General features: G+C 42.5%; 1 protein-coding gene across 2 annotated transcripts in view; it reads right to left on the reverse strand.

Annotated features, from left to right (window-relative positions):
- Positions 1–5,326: 5,326 nt before the first annotated feature.
- The window catches only part of CYGB (cytoglobin), a 62,698-nt gene continuing 52,432 nt past the window's right edge, over positions 5,327–15,592 (reverse strand). The window contains exon 4 of one of the 2 annotated variants that reach the window (XM_063120349.1): positions 5,327–8,165. In XM_063120349.1, coding sequence (XP_062976419.1) covers positions 8,091–8,165 — 75 coding nt within the window. In that variant the 3' untranslated portion in view covers positions 5,327–8,090. The remainder of the gene's footprint in view (positions 8,166–15,592) is intronic. The other variant, XM_063120348.1, reaches the window with a different exon arrangement.

Here is a 15,592-nt window from a genome sequence, read left to right on the forward strand (position 1 = left end):
AGAATTAACTGCACTGGCCAAAATTCCTGCTTCCCTCTTCATTTGCAGCTGGTCACCTGGTTTAATTCATTTGGTATGTTAAGAGGTGCAATTCTATGCATGTTTAGACAGAACAAATCCATAGAACTCCCAGCATTCCCCAGCCAGCACCCTAATTCTGTTTGCCTTGTGATCTCCAGAGCTGGCCCAAGACATTTGAGCTAGAACCAGTTCTCCAACTAGGGCCAATGCTTGGAAAGACTTGCTTCACACAAGACCCCAATTCCTGCCTTCATTCCACCCCCCTCATGGGGCTGCCTGAAGCAGGTCACTTCACTCTGCTTTTTGACAGGGCCTGCTGTGCTGCTTTCTGTTGAATTGGGCTTCAATCTGCACCAGCTGAGGTGAGTGGTGCTACTAGGGCTGGATCTTGGGGCCAATGTCCACTGCCTCCCAAATGACCATTACAGGCTCTTCTATATGAGGATTTTTAACCTGCATCTTTATTGAGGCTTTTGCTTCTGGATTTTTCGCGGGATTAAGATTGACCCCTTTACATGGCTTTTCCCCTGGGTTTTCTTCTTTCTCTGCCTTTCTCTGCATTCCATTACATAACTACTAGGTGGCGCTGTGGTATAGTAGAAACACAGAATTACACAAGACTTCTATAACACCATTGAGAAAAATACCAGACAAAACCACACACGATAATGGTTGCAGGGCTTGGGAGACATAGGGTGACCATATGAAAAGGAGGACAGGGCTCCTGTATCTTTAATAGTTGCATAGAAAAGAGAATTTCAGCAGGTGTCATTTGTATGCATGCAATGCCTGGTGAAATTCCCTCTTCATCACAACCATTAAAGCTGCAGGAGCCCTGCCCTCTTTTGTCAATGGAATGGGCAGTACCCTTTGCTTGCAGAAGGGAATCAGAAGAGGTGTAAGTGCTCCATTGGATTCTGCCCTTTGGGTACCAAATGCAGGGAACTGGTCTGCCTTCCTCGTGTCATGCTTGTGGGGCTTCCCACAGATCACTGGCTAGCCAGAGTTGGAAACAAATTGCTGAACTGGGGAGACCCATTTCATCCAAGCCTGCAAGGGAGTTTGCTAACTTTTTAAGGGAACTGGTGTTATGTTCAGACTGAAAAAGCAGCTTTCATTCAAGCAGACCGTTCTGTTGTCAGTTTGCTGCCACCCGACCGCCACCTCCATAATCAGTATTCTTGCCCTTCTGACAGTCAATTATCCCCAGCTGTCTCTTCGAGAACAAACAAAGGTGAAAGGAAGAAGAGTGAGGGGGGAGGCAGGGGGTGGCAGCCAGCCTAATCGAGCTGCAGCAACTGAAGGACTAAATTGCCTTCTGCCACTTCGGCAGCTGCTTAAGCAACCATGATGTGGAAACTGCAGTGCCAAAGCATTTTTGCCCCTTCAGGCCGGTGTGCTCAGGGATGTGCATTGAGGTGATTCGAAAAACAGCAAGGAAGGAGGCTTACATCTCGATTGTGACCAACAGCCATTTTAATCCAGCTTTCACGACATTCAGGTAGCTAGGCAGCCTGTAGTAATGGCCAGGTGTTTGCCTCTCTTAGCTTCATCAGGATGCTATCGGAATGTGATATATCAAGCATCTTTGAAGATGGCAGGAAGGCACAGACAGTTGTTACAGGATATATAAGCTCTGCTGATGGGGTTCTTTTTTGTGACTCCAGGTGAATGGGTGTCCCTCCCTCCCTCCCACCCCATCCTCCCTCTGGCAGTCTGAAGCCAGAGTTACCATCAAAGCCCAGATGTGACAACTTGCCAGACTGGTTCACACATGACTGCGGGAGAATTTACCCATGGGTTTTTTTGTTGTGGCAGCAGCAGCCACCATTTTGAATATTCTTGGGGGGGGGGGGCAGCACCAGCTTATTACATACAAATCCAGGAAAGGTGGGTTGTTGTGAAGGTTGACAAGTGATCTCCAACCCTAAAACAGCCCATAGGTTTTGGGTGATTTGTCAACAATCCCAACAACCCACCCTTGCTGGATTTGCACGTAACAAGAAGCTGGTGGCAGGGGTTGGATGGACACCATGGTGCCCATAGGCAACCCACCATGGCTAATAAGCCACGCAGGGCTGCAGTGATCATGCAAAATGGGTTTCCCTGTGTGCAAAATGTCCCCTGTTAGGACCAGTCTACCCCCCCCCCCCCCAATGACTTTTGCATCTTTGCAACCTCCAAGCTTTCCTTTCGGGCTAGTTAAATCTCAAGTGGTACCAATTATGCACAGTGTCCAATGTTAGTCCTACTTCAAGTACACCCATTAAAATGAATGTAACTTAAGGTAGTTACAACTAGCTTGTCCTATTGATTTCAATGGGTCTATTCAAAGTAGGACTAACATTGAATATTGGTTTGTGATATGTATTCCCCATTCTTCCCCAAGACATGTGGTCTCTTATCCAGGCCTTGCTCAAGTCCACACCCTTTTAGATTCAACCACCAAAATGAATTATCCTATGCCTTCAGACCTTTTTGCAGAACAGAGAATCAGTTTATTACTAGTTTATGGGGATCATCAGACAAATGTTTTATCGCATGCTCATGACTGGCCATTCACGGTTCTTTGCAGGACATTTTGAAGACACAGGAATCCTGCTGCGACTGCGCGTCTCCTGCTCCATTTGCCAGTTTTCCCATTTTAAAATAATCCTAACCACCATCCCAACTTTTAAAAAATAAGTCAGGATTTGTCGGGACTTCCTGCTGTGTGCAGGAAAGTTCCGCTATAAAGGGTGCTGTTCCCATTGTTCTATTGGGGCCCCACGTTACACTTCCCTGTGTAATTGGAGCTTGTCCCCAATGCAGAAGTGAAGCAGGGAGCAGAGGAATGGTACATGATGGTTGGGAAACGTGATTCCCCCCCCCCCCCCCACGGACTGAAGGAGCTCTCAATCTGTCTCTATTGTGCAATAAATCCATGTTTGTATCTCACTTCTTTTCTGACCACTTGAAGCACTCAGACATTTTGTGCCTGTGAAAAAATCTGATCACTTTTCCCTAGATAGCACACTCATTGCTGGATTTGATTGTGTCACATGGCACGTACCAGATATTTCTCATGAAATTATTTGTCGTGAAAGGCGCTGGTCTCCTACTCCATGTCAGCACTGGGTTTTGAATTTTATAAAAAAAGGTTTGTTTTTTCATTGTTTTGTGTAGTTATTGTATTGTAGCATCAAGAGGAGTACTCAACCAATGACATTATTAAGTAACAACGAAGTATGGGCAGGAAGGGAAGTTAACTCATAGTTCTTTGTTACTTACAAATGTCATTGGATGAGAGTACTCCTCTTGAAGCTACGAAACAGTGTGCTGACAATTGATGAATATTTTGTTGGCTGAGCAGCCTTTGGATTTAACTTTGGCATTCTTTTTATTTGTTTGTAACATGATAACACTCTTAAATGTGGAGCTACCAGAACAAACAAATCAATGCAGTGTCTGCCTTGAATGTTTAGTTATTGGGCCTATTCAGACAACACTCTAAGCCACAGTTAGGTGCTAACCCTTTTGCAGCAAATGGTTAGTGAGTTTAAACTGTGGTCATGTAGCCACCATGCTTAGGAACGGTTCACATGACATGCTAAGTCATGGTCCACATGACCCGCTAAGCCATAATGTTTAGCTCAAAACGCCTAACCACCCTGGATTAGTGTGTTAGCTGAACAGGGTTACAGAAATGAAGGGTGGAGTGCTTGTCTAGGACTTTGGTTGATGTCTGAACCTCAACTTCATCCCTGCAGCTTTTTTCAAGGGCCAAGGAGGATGCAATTTAAGGTGACTATGTGTCCTACTTTACAGAGGACAGACATTTGAAAGGCTGTCAGAGGATAATCCTCTGTTTAAAGGTGTCCTCTGTTTGTAGGGTTGCCCAGTCCAAGACTGGATTAAAGACAAAGAACCATCTGAAGAGAAAGCAGCAAGGTCCTTGAAGCTGCCCATCTACAGCAAACACCTGGACCACAGTCTGAGCGGGCACACAGGTCACCGGGTTACACCTTCAGCTATGGTGAGATATATTGCATTTCTATTTAAATTATAGTACTTATTTCGAAATCCACATGTACACCTATAGAATAACATATGCAAGTTTTATGCAAAGCTACAGCCTCTTTTGTACCCCTTTTTTGAATGATGTATAAGTGGCCACTTACAAATGTGATATTTGCCTTGAAGACCGGGACATTGAATGAAAGCTGGTATGCAGGGTCACATTTTTAAAACCAAGTCTGCAATCCTGGGAGTAAGTCTCATTGAACTCACCCACCCTAAGAGCTCCACCTCATTCAGCCACCATGCTCATTGTTCAGGGTTAAGGGGACCACTGAAGTGGGAGAGGAAACTGTTTTGTGTGAGTTCAAGATGTTATTGAGGGTGAAATTGAAAAGTGGTAGTTTATTGCCCCCCACCCCCGGACCATGATCCCTTTTTGGAGCAATTACTTTATTTGCAAGCTCTTTCTTTTTGGGTGCTTCTCAAGTGTTCAAATGAGTTTGTAACTTTTATTCCTTCCTCCACAGTCCTTCGCAAGATTCACCTATCTATTATGTACAATCTGCAATAGTACAGGCACTTTGTCAATTTCCTTGTAAAACACCCTTGACAGGCAACTCCAAAAGATGTTAATGGAAGGCTTGGAGTGGAGTAGGCAATTTACAAGGAAATTGACAAGGTGACTGTACTACTGCAGACCATACAAGGCAGACAGGCAGATCTGCACATTTGTGCAGGACCAGGAGAAAATATATATAAAAAACCATTTGCACTCTTGAGAAGCACTGGAAAAATGGGAAATTATGAATTATGCACTTGAGAAGCACCACAAAAGAAAAGAAGAAGCTTACAAAGATGTTTAGGACATTCCAAAGGGATTTCAGTATCATTGGAAGGGCGGACATCATTGATGAGGAAGAGAGGTTGCGGGCGGCACCAAGTGGCTCTGTAACCTGTGCCAAGAAGCCATTGACAAGCGACACTGATGGGTTTGCATGTCATGACAAGCCACCCTCAACAGCCCAACAATAAGCCATGGGTTCTCAGGGTGGCTTGTGCCTGGTTAAATGCTGAATTGTCCACGCCAGATTTGGACATCACAATAAGCCTTGCTGACATAAACAGACTCTCAACCCACTGTGGCTTATCATGACATACAAACCAGGTCTATAAGTCCAGGCAGTCCAATATTCTGTCTAGGATTGCCAGCCTCATGCCACAAGAGGGGAATTAAGGAGACACCAATCCTTTGGTTGCCCCCAGCCCTGTACATGGAATCTCAACAAACACAGAATGGTGACACATATAACAAGGAACAGATGTATAAAGATTAAACAAAACCACAAGACAGCATATTGGCAGCATACATAAGTCATACAAATAATACAGAGGAAAATTACAGCAGGGATCAACCAGTACGTTGGATAGTAAACAAGAGGATTTGGTACAACAAGGGAGGAAAACATTCACAAATCACATTTCATAGCACCAAAAGCCTATTTTATAAAATACACAGTTAAATCATATGTATTAATATTTATTATTTTATACAGTGCCATTTTGTGTGCATGGCAGTTTAACAGACAATCCAAATGACAAACAGCTTCCTGCCCTCAAGGACCCTACTGTTTAGAACAGGCTTGGAAGGAATGGAGTTGAATGTGTGAGAGTCAGTAAAGAGCTACATCCTATGGTTTCCTTGCACTCTGCTTGCATGAGCTCTAAACTACCTATGCTGCCTTCTGCTGCTTTTCATTTCCCATCTCTGGCTTACAACAGGCAAGATGATGCATATGCGGTGTTTTTGCTTCTGTTTTTCATTCTTACTTGGCTGTTTCTTTTTTATTTATTTATAATAAAATCACTTTAATCAAATGAATATAGCTCTAGATAAATATATATATTATATATATAGACAGAGTTGATTTCTGTGTATGGGAATATAACAGTCAGGCTCTCCCCACCACCATTAAAAAGAGAGAGAGAGAGAGAGAAAGAGAAGCCAAGAGGGATTGTTATGGATTGAAATTCATGGGGCTGGAAAGTTAAATTCTGAAGTAGTGCTTCAAAGGCTAATCAGTTACTGCATCTGTATATTTCTCTTCCAAAAATACTATTTCCTTCTGCTTTGAAAATGAACTTTAAAGTACATTTTGATTACGGCATATGATCATAGTTTAATTCTGGATCCGTTTCAGATCTCAGCTACCAAGTTCATAGCCTTTGAACAATGCTATTTTTTAAGTGACCTGCCAATGCACCTTTATTTTAGCTGAATAATGTGCATTTGATTAGGGTTTGTGAACAACCCAGCAATGTTCCATTCCTGGGTTGTTAGTTGTGACATCAGAACCCAGCACTCTGGGTTATAGAGGATTAAATAACCCAGTGTTTTAATCCAACAACAAACCATGGGTTAAAACTCTGGGCCTTCTGAGTTGTGCAGATTAAGTCTCTACTAAAGGTATAGGAGGAACCAAGCCAGGTGGTTTTTTTTCCTGGTCAGGTGGCAAGCCTAGTTGCTGGAATTCATCAAAGGTAAGCATCCTTCTAACTCTCACCATAGTGAATTAAAAGGAAAATAATTTACAGTAGATTGCAACTCTGAACTAAATCCACCATTATGTGAATGGTTTCTGTTCATGTAATGCAGATGTCTTTTCCCTTCCTCCCCTTGCAACCCCTATCATGCCCCCTATCCGTTCTGGAGGGTACCCTAACCTTCTGTATGAGCTTTGGGACTGGCAAAGGGAATTCAGGGAGAAGGGGGAATAAGATTCACTAGTGGGGTCCTTTCTACTGCTAGAAGGACACAGTTGGATACAGCCCACTGAGCCTATCTTGATGCAGTATTGCTAACTCTGAAGCAGTAATCCTGTGCACAGTTAAGCCTGCATAAATCACATTTCCTTCCATGGGAATTACTCAGTTATAAAAGTCCACAGGGTAGGGTTAATGGCCTAAATGTGTAACAAAGACACATGCCATGCATACTTACTTTTGAGACCTGTGGAACTAAATGGGCCTTAAGTCTGAGCCAACATATATAGGCTTGGCTAAAAATCATGATTCAGCCTTACACACTCTCTTTCTCTCTATCTCTCTCTTACACACACACATACACGCACACACATATACACCATTATAATGTCTTAGGCATCATGAGATGTCTAGAAATGCATGTATCAATATATTCTTTTAATATATCATTTTGGTTTTGGTTGCATTCACTTTACATATTCAAACTTTGGCTAAATCTCCTTGAAAGACTCTCCTGTAATCTCATGACTCCTGGAGTTCGGATCTGTAAGGGGGAAGAAGCACTAGATAATACAAGACTCACGACAAAACAGTGAGAGTTGGAAACACTGTCGATATAATTCTAGAGAAACTCCAGTCCAGAGGAGTTAACAGCAGAGAAAAGCAGAAACGAATGACAAGACTTGAATTTGACCCATAGTTAAGATTTCAAGGTCTAGGCTAGGTGTGCTGTGATCAAATGTATTCCATTAAGGACATGGCTCTGGATGGATCATGCAGATACAATTCTGGACCTAGATCCTGCAAGCACTTATGCACACATCACTAGTGTTTTGAATCAAACAAAGGGCACAGATTTACTCGTAAGTGGTATACGGGCACAAAAGTACTTGCAGAGTTCAAATACTAGAGCTTTAAATTCTCACCTTAGTACAAAAGATGGAAACAAACAAATTCAGTGCTATTTGATGGAATGCCCTCTGCAAGGCAGACAAAAAGTCTCCAGAGCTATAAACGTGTATGAACCGTAACAGTCGTGATCTATTGAATGTTTATTTTTCCCCCTGGGGAAATGAAAGATATTCCCTCCCCCCGTCACAGTGTACGTGATTTAAATTTGCCTGTCTATACTTCAAGGAGAGTGCTTGTGCACACCTGGTGTTCTATAACTTTGCTGGCCTTAGCTATAGAAATCATAAAGCACTTCCCCTCGCTAATATGTACACGGGATAATTAAAGGAGACAGATGTAGTTCTCTTGGGTGCTATCATGTTCCGGTGCCAGTTTATTCCTCTTTGAGAAACAGCATTTCAGGTCTGTGGGAGGAGCTCTGTCACTTTGCTGCTGCTCCTGCTGCTGCTGCCACTGCTGTCACCTGGGGGTTCCTGGAAGAAAAGAGAAGAGAGAAGAAAAGAGGAGAGGGAAGGGAAGGGAAAGAAAGGGAAAAGGAAAGGAATTATCTGGTTAATGGGACTCATTCACCTTTTGGAGTTTTGTTCTGCTACATCTCTGCAACAGGAGTGATTGAACGATTTCATCACACCTGATGGAAGTAAACATGGCAGAATGACTTTCCTCCCCTACATCCAGGGTGCAGACTGTGTGCCTCCCCCCCTCAAAAAAGATAAGAAATTGGGAATGAACTGCAAATTTACTCAGGAGATCAGTAATATACCATTAAAGTAATGTATAAAACAAAGGGCAGTATCCAATGATGACCATCTGTAAGTGGGGCCCACCACCACTTCTGTTCTGTAAGCAGGCATCCCCGCTGATTCCATTGTGCAAGCAGCACCTACCACTTGCAAAACAGAAGAGGAAGCCCCAGAATGAGCAGAAACGATAATTTCTGGAACAGTTGGGTGGAATTCCCCTTATGCTCTTAAATGCCAGATCAGTTCAAAATAAGACCGCCTTCATTCATGACTTAATAGGGGATGAGGTGGTTGACCTGGCATGTATAACCGAGAACTGGGTGAGCAGGGAGGAGTTAGTATCTCCCAGCTGTGCCCACTGGGGTACTTGGTTCAGGGGAAACTTGAGAGGGGGTGTTGCTATGGTTTATAGGAATTCCATCTCTTTCTGCAAACTCCCTGTTCATCTTACTACTCCCCAGAGTAGAGCTCTTTTCACACTTGTAGAGTCTGAATGAACATTCTACATTCATTTTAGAAATATCTATAAAAGATAAATTAGATTAATTTGGGGGCTTTCTCCATATAGTAATATTCTGAATAGAGGAGTATTTCACACTATCCATTCTAACTATATAGTGAGCTTTTTTAGAAGTTAAGTCTGAAAACATTTTGGTCCTATGGTTCTATGTTCATCAGATGATGGTCTGAATCTCTTGGTGTAAGATTAAATCTACTACTGCTGCTTTGCTGTAGATGCAACAGTTTTAGGATAGAGGGTGAGTGGAAGTTCTCTTGATAGCAACTAGAATAGTTGTTGCTCAAAACTGACAAAGGTCTCTTGTGGTGTGGGATTAAATATGGAACAAGGATCATGAACAAAACTCAGTAAATTTGGGTAGGACAGCAACATAAAACACTGAAAATCAAGGAAACCTGGGAACTATGTATCAAGTCCTGAAATTCTTTAAGTCAAGTTCAATGTTATTGTTCGTAACCCTAGGCCACCACAATGTAAACAGGAAAAATGGCCAATATGTTACAAATAAGGTAGAAGATTTGGTTTTAATTTTTGTGAACCGCCCAGAGAGCTTCGGCTATTGGGCGGTATAAAAATGTAATAAATAAATAAATAAATAAATAAAGATAAACAAAATGAAATGTAAGTCATAAAATTATCCTAAATATAGAATTCCATGATACCAATTTCCAATTTCAGTTTTTATAAGTGACTATTAACCCAACCAAGACATTGTATTAAAAGACTTAATAAAGTGCAAAAGAATGTATAATGTGCCTTTGATAATTCACATTAGTAAATGGGAGAACAGATTGTTTAGGTATCATAGTTGTGAAGGCAGCTGCTATGGTTAGATTTTTTTTGTCCTCTTTTGTCTGTTGAACTGTTTATAATTTCTATGTAATGCAAAGTAGTAGTAATAATGATAATAATAGTAATGATGTGTAGAATAACTACAACATCTTCGGTGGCCTTCTCCAGATTTAGCACAGTTCATGTATTATTTAACCCACTCATGCTGTCAATTCAAAATAATATGGTTTGGCTGTCCTAATGTAGTGTTGGAAGGAATGGCATTAATAAATGCATTATAGATCATTACAAATCAGGGAGGCAAGTTTATTATTAGTACATGGAAGTAGTATATGTGTGTGGCGGGGGAGAAGGATTAAGGAACTTACTGAGTCAATTAAAACCACAGGTTGGTGATTGTATTCTATTTAGAGTCCCTGGAATCCCTTGGGGGCTTTTGGCAAGAGTTTTGCACAGGGGGAGAAATGGAATTTTCCATGCTCCATCTCTCTGCGAGATGAGAAGATTGATGCTATGTAATTTCTGGTCATTAACCAGCTTTCCCTTGCAGGAGGACAGAGCAGGAAGTGAGTGGCTGAAGACAGATTCTCTTCCCCCGCCCCCATCTCTCTTTTGCATGGCTCCCTTTTTTTACATTTTATTTTTTGTTATTGTAACAAGAATGGAGGTTGAAAAGTGCCCCTGGAGATTCGGTTAAAAAATTAAATATATGTTTGCTTCCTGCATCTCTCAGTTCCTTCCCCACTGCCTATTATCTAATCTATTTGCTGCCAAACACTGGAGAATTTAATCTTGGACCAGGCTGACAGAGTTTATATTAAGCGCATCTCAGATAAACCATATCACTCGGAGCAGATGAAGAAGAGACAGATGAGGCCAGTTTGCATTCCTGTCCTAGTATCACAGAAATCTCTCGCCCCTCTCTGTCCCCTTTTCTTTAAGGGGGAATCTGGAAAAGAAAAACTGGGCCAAATGCTCATTTGATGTAAACAATTGGTGTTCGTGAAACCAAGACTATTTATGCTGGCTATGAGTCTGGTCCATAAATTGTAGCTTCACAGGCCCCAGTACAGAGATGGAAGCACATTTGTGTGAATCAGGTCAGGCATGCAGGTAAGACACAGCTATTTGCATTAGAAGCAGATAGCCATTCATACTTGAAAGCAGAAGTAAATAGCCTCCAAACATGGAGATCCACAGTGGGTGGGTTGTTCGCTCACTAACCCACATTACTCCCAACAGACGATCTATGGCTTGCTGTGACTCGTTTCCCCTTAGTCCTCCTGCCTGTATCCACCACACATCCCATGGGCCCTTGTGGTACAACATCCACAGCCTACTCTGCTTATGAGTGCAAATTAGGGCTGTGCTCCGCTCTGTTTCGGGTCGCAGAAGCAGTAGTGGAGCGGCCTGCTTCGCGTCCGCCCAAGGCGAATTCAAATTGGGTCGGGTAGCCAGCGGAGCGTTGCAAAGCAGTTCTCTCATTTGAGGAGCACTCCACTTATTTTTGAGGCTCCGCCCACAATTTTGGAATTCCCCCCATAGGATTGCATTGGGCAAAGAAATGCCTATAACTTCTTTGTTTTTAAAGCTAGATCCCTGAAAATTACTGTGCTTAGACATTGATGATTGGGGGTCATTTTTGTTGATTTTCAGAATTTTTCGTTGTGCGGTTTGCTTGCAATTAATTTTTATTGAATGGGTAAAGTGGGAGGGGGGAACCTGCTTTTTTCAGGATTGATTGACAGGTTCATCTCCCAATCGTGATAACTGATCAGCCCATGTGAAGCTGATGTGAAGCTGATCAGCCCATGTGAAGCTGTCACTTTTTGAGTGCATTGATGAAGCAGTAGCTCCAGCAAACTCACACACACAACCTTAAATAATATACAAAGTAAAATAACAGATAGGCAACACAGCACTGCAAGGTGCCCACCATAACCTTGGTGAACAACAGAATAGATGTGGTGCAAGTGGATGATGTGCTGTACGGCATGTGGACGTGCCCAGTACCCACTGCCCTTGAGGGTCATCAGAACCCTCCAAAGGGGAACCAGTGGAAGGAAGCTTCTCAAAGGCAGGTACCTAGGCAGGACTGGCCGAATGATTGGTGGCACAGTCCACTGTCCCACTGGGCATGTCCACTTTCCCCTTACTGGTAATAAAGTCAGACAGTGTTTTTGTTCTAATTCTTCTTGTTGTTTTAATTATTAATAATAATTTTGATTATTTTTATTGTTATCGTTATTACAATTATTGGCTGGGCATACCCTGGAGTGTGTGAACTGTGATAGAGGTGTGTGTGCGCATGTGCATCTTGAAAAACCAACACGTTATAGCACTTTGAAATGAGTGGATGGCATGAAAGAAGTTAAGTTTTTAGATGTATTGCGACCCAAGCGTGGCAATGCAAGGTCTGAGTTTATCCCATGAACAGCTACGTGCTGTATGCTCACCCACTTTAATAATTTTCTATCTTGAAGTTCCCTGTGTTTTGATGTGGTTACCTGAGAGGAAGATTCTGATTTAGGTTTAACTTTAAAAATTCCCCCCAAATCAGGGCATGATCGCATTTCCTTCAAAATGAGCATGAATAAGGATGTATGTGGAAGCTCTCATGGTGGTCAGTTGCAGTTGTGTATCTGGAAAAATGACAGAGATGTATGCATTTCTGTAAATGGGGGGGAATCTTTTAAATATTCCCCCAAAATCAGGGCATGATCAGATTTCCTTCAAAATGGGCATGAATAAGGATGTATGCAGAAGCTCTCATGGTGGCCAGTTGCAGGTGTGTATCTGGAAAAATGATGAAGATACATGCAGTTTTGTTTATTGGGGTTATGGTTGAGCGTTAAAACGTTAAATTTCCCCAAAAAATCAGGACATGATCGCATTTCCTTCAAAATGGGCATGAATAAGGATGTATGTGGAAGCTCTCATGGTGGCCAGTTGCAGGTGTGTATCTGGAAAAATGACGGAGATACATGCATTTCTGTAAATGGGAGGGGGAATCTTTTAAATATTCCCCAAAATTCAGGGCATCATCGGATTTCCTTCAAAATGGGCATGAATAAGGATCTACAGTATGTGAAAGCTCTCATGGTGCCCGTTTTGATGTTTCTAACTTGAAAACTAAAAAAGTTATAGGTGTTTGACATTTTCAATGCAAGTCTATGGAGGGAAAAGCAGAGCTCCGATCTGGACCCGGAGCCCCCATCGGAGCAGAGTGGACTGGAGGTGGATTGCCTCAAAGTGGAGTGGACCCAATCTGAAAGTTGCGGATCGGGATCCAGAGCATATCGGAGGGTCCGTGCACAGCCCTAGCACAAATGCACTCATCAGTGGAGTAGAATTTATTTTGTAGATTTTTTCCGCCTTTGGGGAGATTTGCACCTATTTACTAGAGATATATATTATTCCATCTTTGGGGAGATTTGCACATATTTTTAAAAAAACTATCAGAGAGATTTGCACAAATTCACTCGAGTGCAAATCTCCCCAAAAGTTTATTTTTAAAAAAGTTAAATTTGCTCAAATCTCCCTGAAGGTTTTTTTTTTTTTTTTAAGTGCTGCTGGCTAGGAAGGCGATGAATTGGAGGAGTAAATTGACTAGTGTTGTTTCAGTATGTAATAGAGAGGGGATATTATTAGCGAGATCACAAAGAGCAACCAGGTTTTTCGCTGTTCTTGGCAGGTGGCTCTGTAACCCTTTCTGACAAGCCCTGCAGAAGCCATTGAACCAGGTTAGCTGAAGAAACTGCACCAGTTTGGACATCATGACAAGCCACACTGAAACGCAGCTGACAACCCATCATGTGTTATCGTGTTGTACGAACCAGGTCAGTGATAGACTGCCTCACTTGTTCCTACAAGTTCTTATAGAATCATAGAATAGTAGAGTTGGAAGGAGCCTATAAGGCCATTGAGTCCAACCCCCTGCTCAATGCAGGAATCCAGCCTAAAGCACTCACAGAAAACTGATCAGTACTCCTACTGATCTGACTGTCATGCCACATCTTTGTAATCCGCTGTGGAAGGCCTTTTGGCTAAAAGGTGGGGTATAAATGCTGCGAATAAGTAAATAAATAAAGTACTCCCCTCCCCCAGTCCACACACACACACACACACACACACACACACACACACACACGGTAGAGTGAAGCAGCCAATTCAGGTAGCAGATTGGTGGTGTCATGAAAAGACAGCAAATTGTTATGATTGGGTTAGAACCAGAACCTAGTCTCACTTAATAGTAGAAATCAATAGGACTGGAGTTAGTCATGATTAACCCTAGTTCCATTGATTTCAATGCATCTAGTGTAAGTATGACAAAGGCTGGATCCAACCCCTTTGCATTTTTACTGCAAGGGATGGAGAGAGATGCTTGTGGGATGTTCTGCCTCTGGTGCCAAAATAATTTGGTTGGCATTAGGTACTAGGCACCTTGGCAGAGATAAGTGGTGGGTGGGTGGGTGGGATGCCATTTGCAGCTCTGCCAGTCAGCAAAATGACTTGGGCTGACTCTGCTCATCCATTCCCTCTTCTCTGGTCCACCACCATCCAGTCCTTGGCAAATGTTCTGCAACCTAAATAAAGAATGTAAATCGATATATTTTTGCAACATCATTTGCATTCTTTGTTTAATTCACAGAATTTGAGTTTGCGGGTCAGATAGAAACTGCTATTCTTAGCATAGAAATCTAACTACAAGCCTGAGGGTACTTGAACACGACGTTCTCATGGATGCTGAAATCCCTTTTATTATACGAATCCATCCTGAATTTCATTCTTATCCTTCCCCCAACAGACTATTTCTCGAAAATCAAAAGGGGAGCTGCCTGGGAGAATCATGCCTGCAAGTGGAAAGCTAATAAAAGGGAATGGTAATAAAGAAGGGATTTATGGCACACAGCAGAAAGCTGACCACAGAACCATCCAGAATTGTCATACCTGTGCTTTAGCCTGGGGGAGTCCTGATCTGAACACCATTAGAGCTGTGTTCAAATGTGAGGGCTAAAAGTGTATAGGAGATGGGGGTGCACACATGCAAGCCCCGGGCCCATATCCTCATGCAGGTGGACTCCTCTTTCGACCTCTGTGCATTCCATGTGAAGTTCTGGAGGGCATCTAAGTGTGTTTAGCTGAACATGTTTAGAAGCCCTCTTCAGAACTCTGTGGACAGAAACCCTCTTCAGGCCTTCATGCTGAATGTACAAAGGTCTAAACAGGAGTTTGTCCATGTGGGGATCTTGGGGGCAGGGCTTGCACACTTTTAGCCTTCACACATTCAGGCAATTGCCTGAACAGGGCTTTGGGTGTAGTTACAGCTGTAACTATTTTCTCTTCCCTTTGATTAGGGGTTCTCAAATTATGTTGCCGCAGGCTTCCCTAAGTTAAGTGCAGCATAATTATCCTATCTTCCGCATTGCTTGTTGCTGTTGCTACCGCTGCTTCTAGAGCTCCAAGGCAGCAAGTACAATAGCAAAATACAATAGTGGCCTGAACAAACAGCACGTAGCTTGTAGTTTAGTGTAGTAGGGATGTACGAGAATTTCATTTTTGTTCGCAAATCATCTGAACATGGCCCATTCACAATCCTGAACGCAAATGCAAGTGGGAATGCTTTTCTCCCCAGAAATAATTGCAAATTACAAAATTTGCAATTGTGTTTGAAAATTCTTTTTTTAAAATGCACACTTGGAAATGCACATTTTTCAAAAAATAAGCATTCTCATGCTTTAATCAATGGGGGAGGGGGCGGGGGCGGGGAAGTGCACAGTTTTGAAAAATACACACATAAATGCACACTTACCCTGTTCGAAAGAACCCCAAAATAGATCAAAAA

This window comes from Elgaria multicarinata, chromosome 3 (assembly GCF_023053635.1).
Source record: "Elgaria multicarinata webbii isolate HBS135686 ecotype San Diego chromosome 3, rElgMul1.1.pri, whole genome shotgun sequence".
NCBI classification, from domain to species: Eukaryota; Metazoa; Chordata; class Lepidosauria; order Squamata; family Anguidae; genus Elgaria; species Elgaria multicarinata.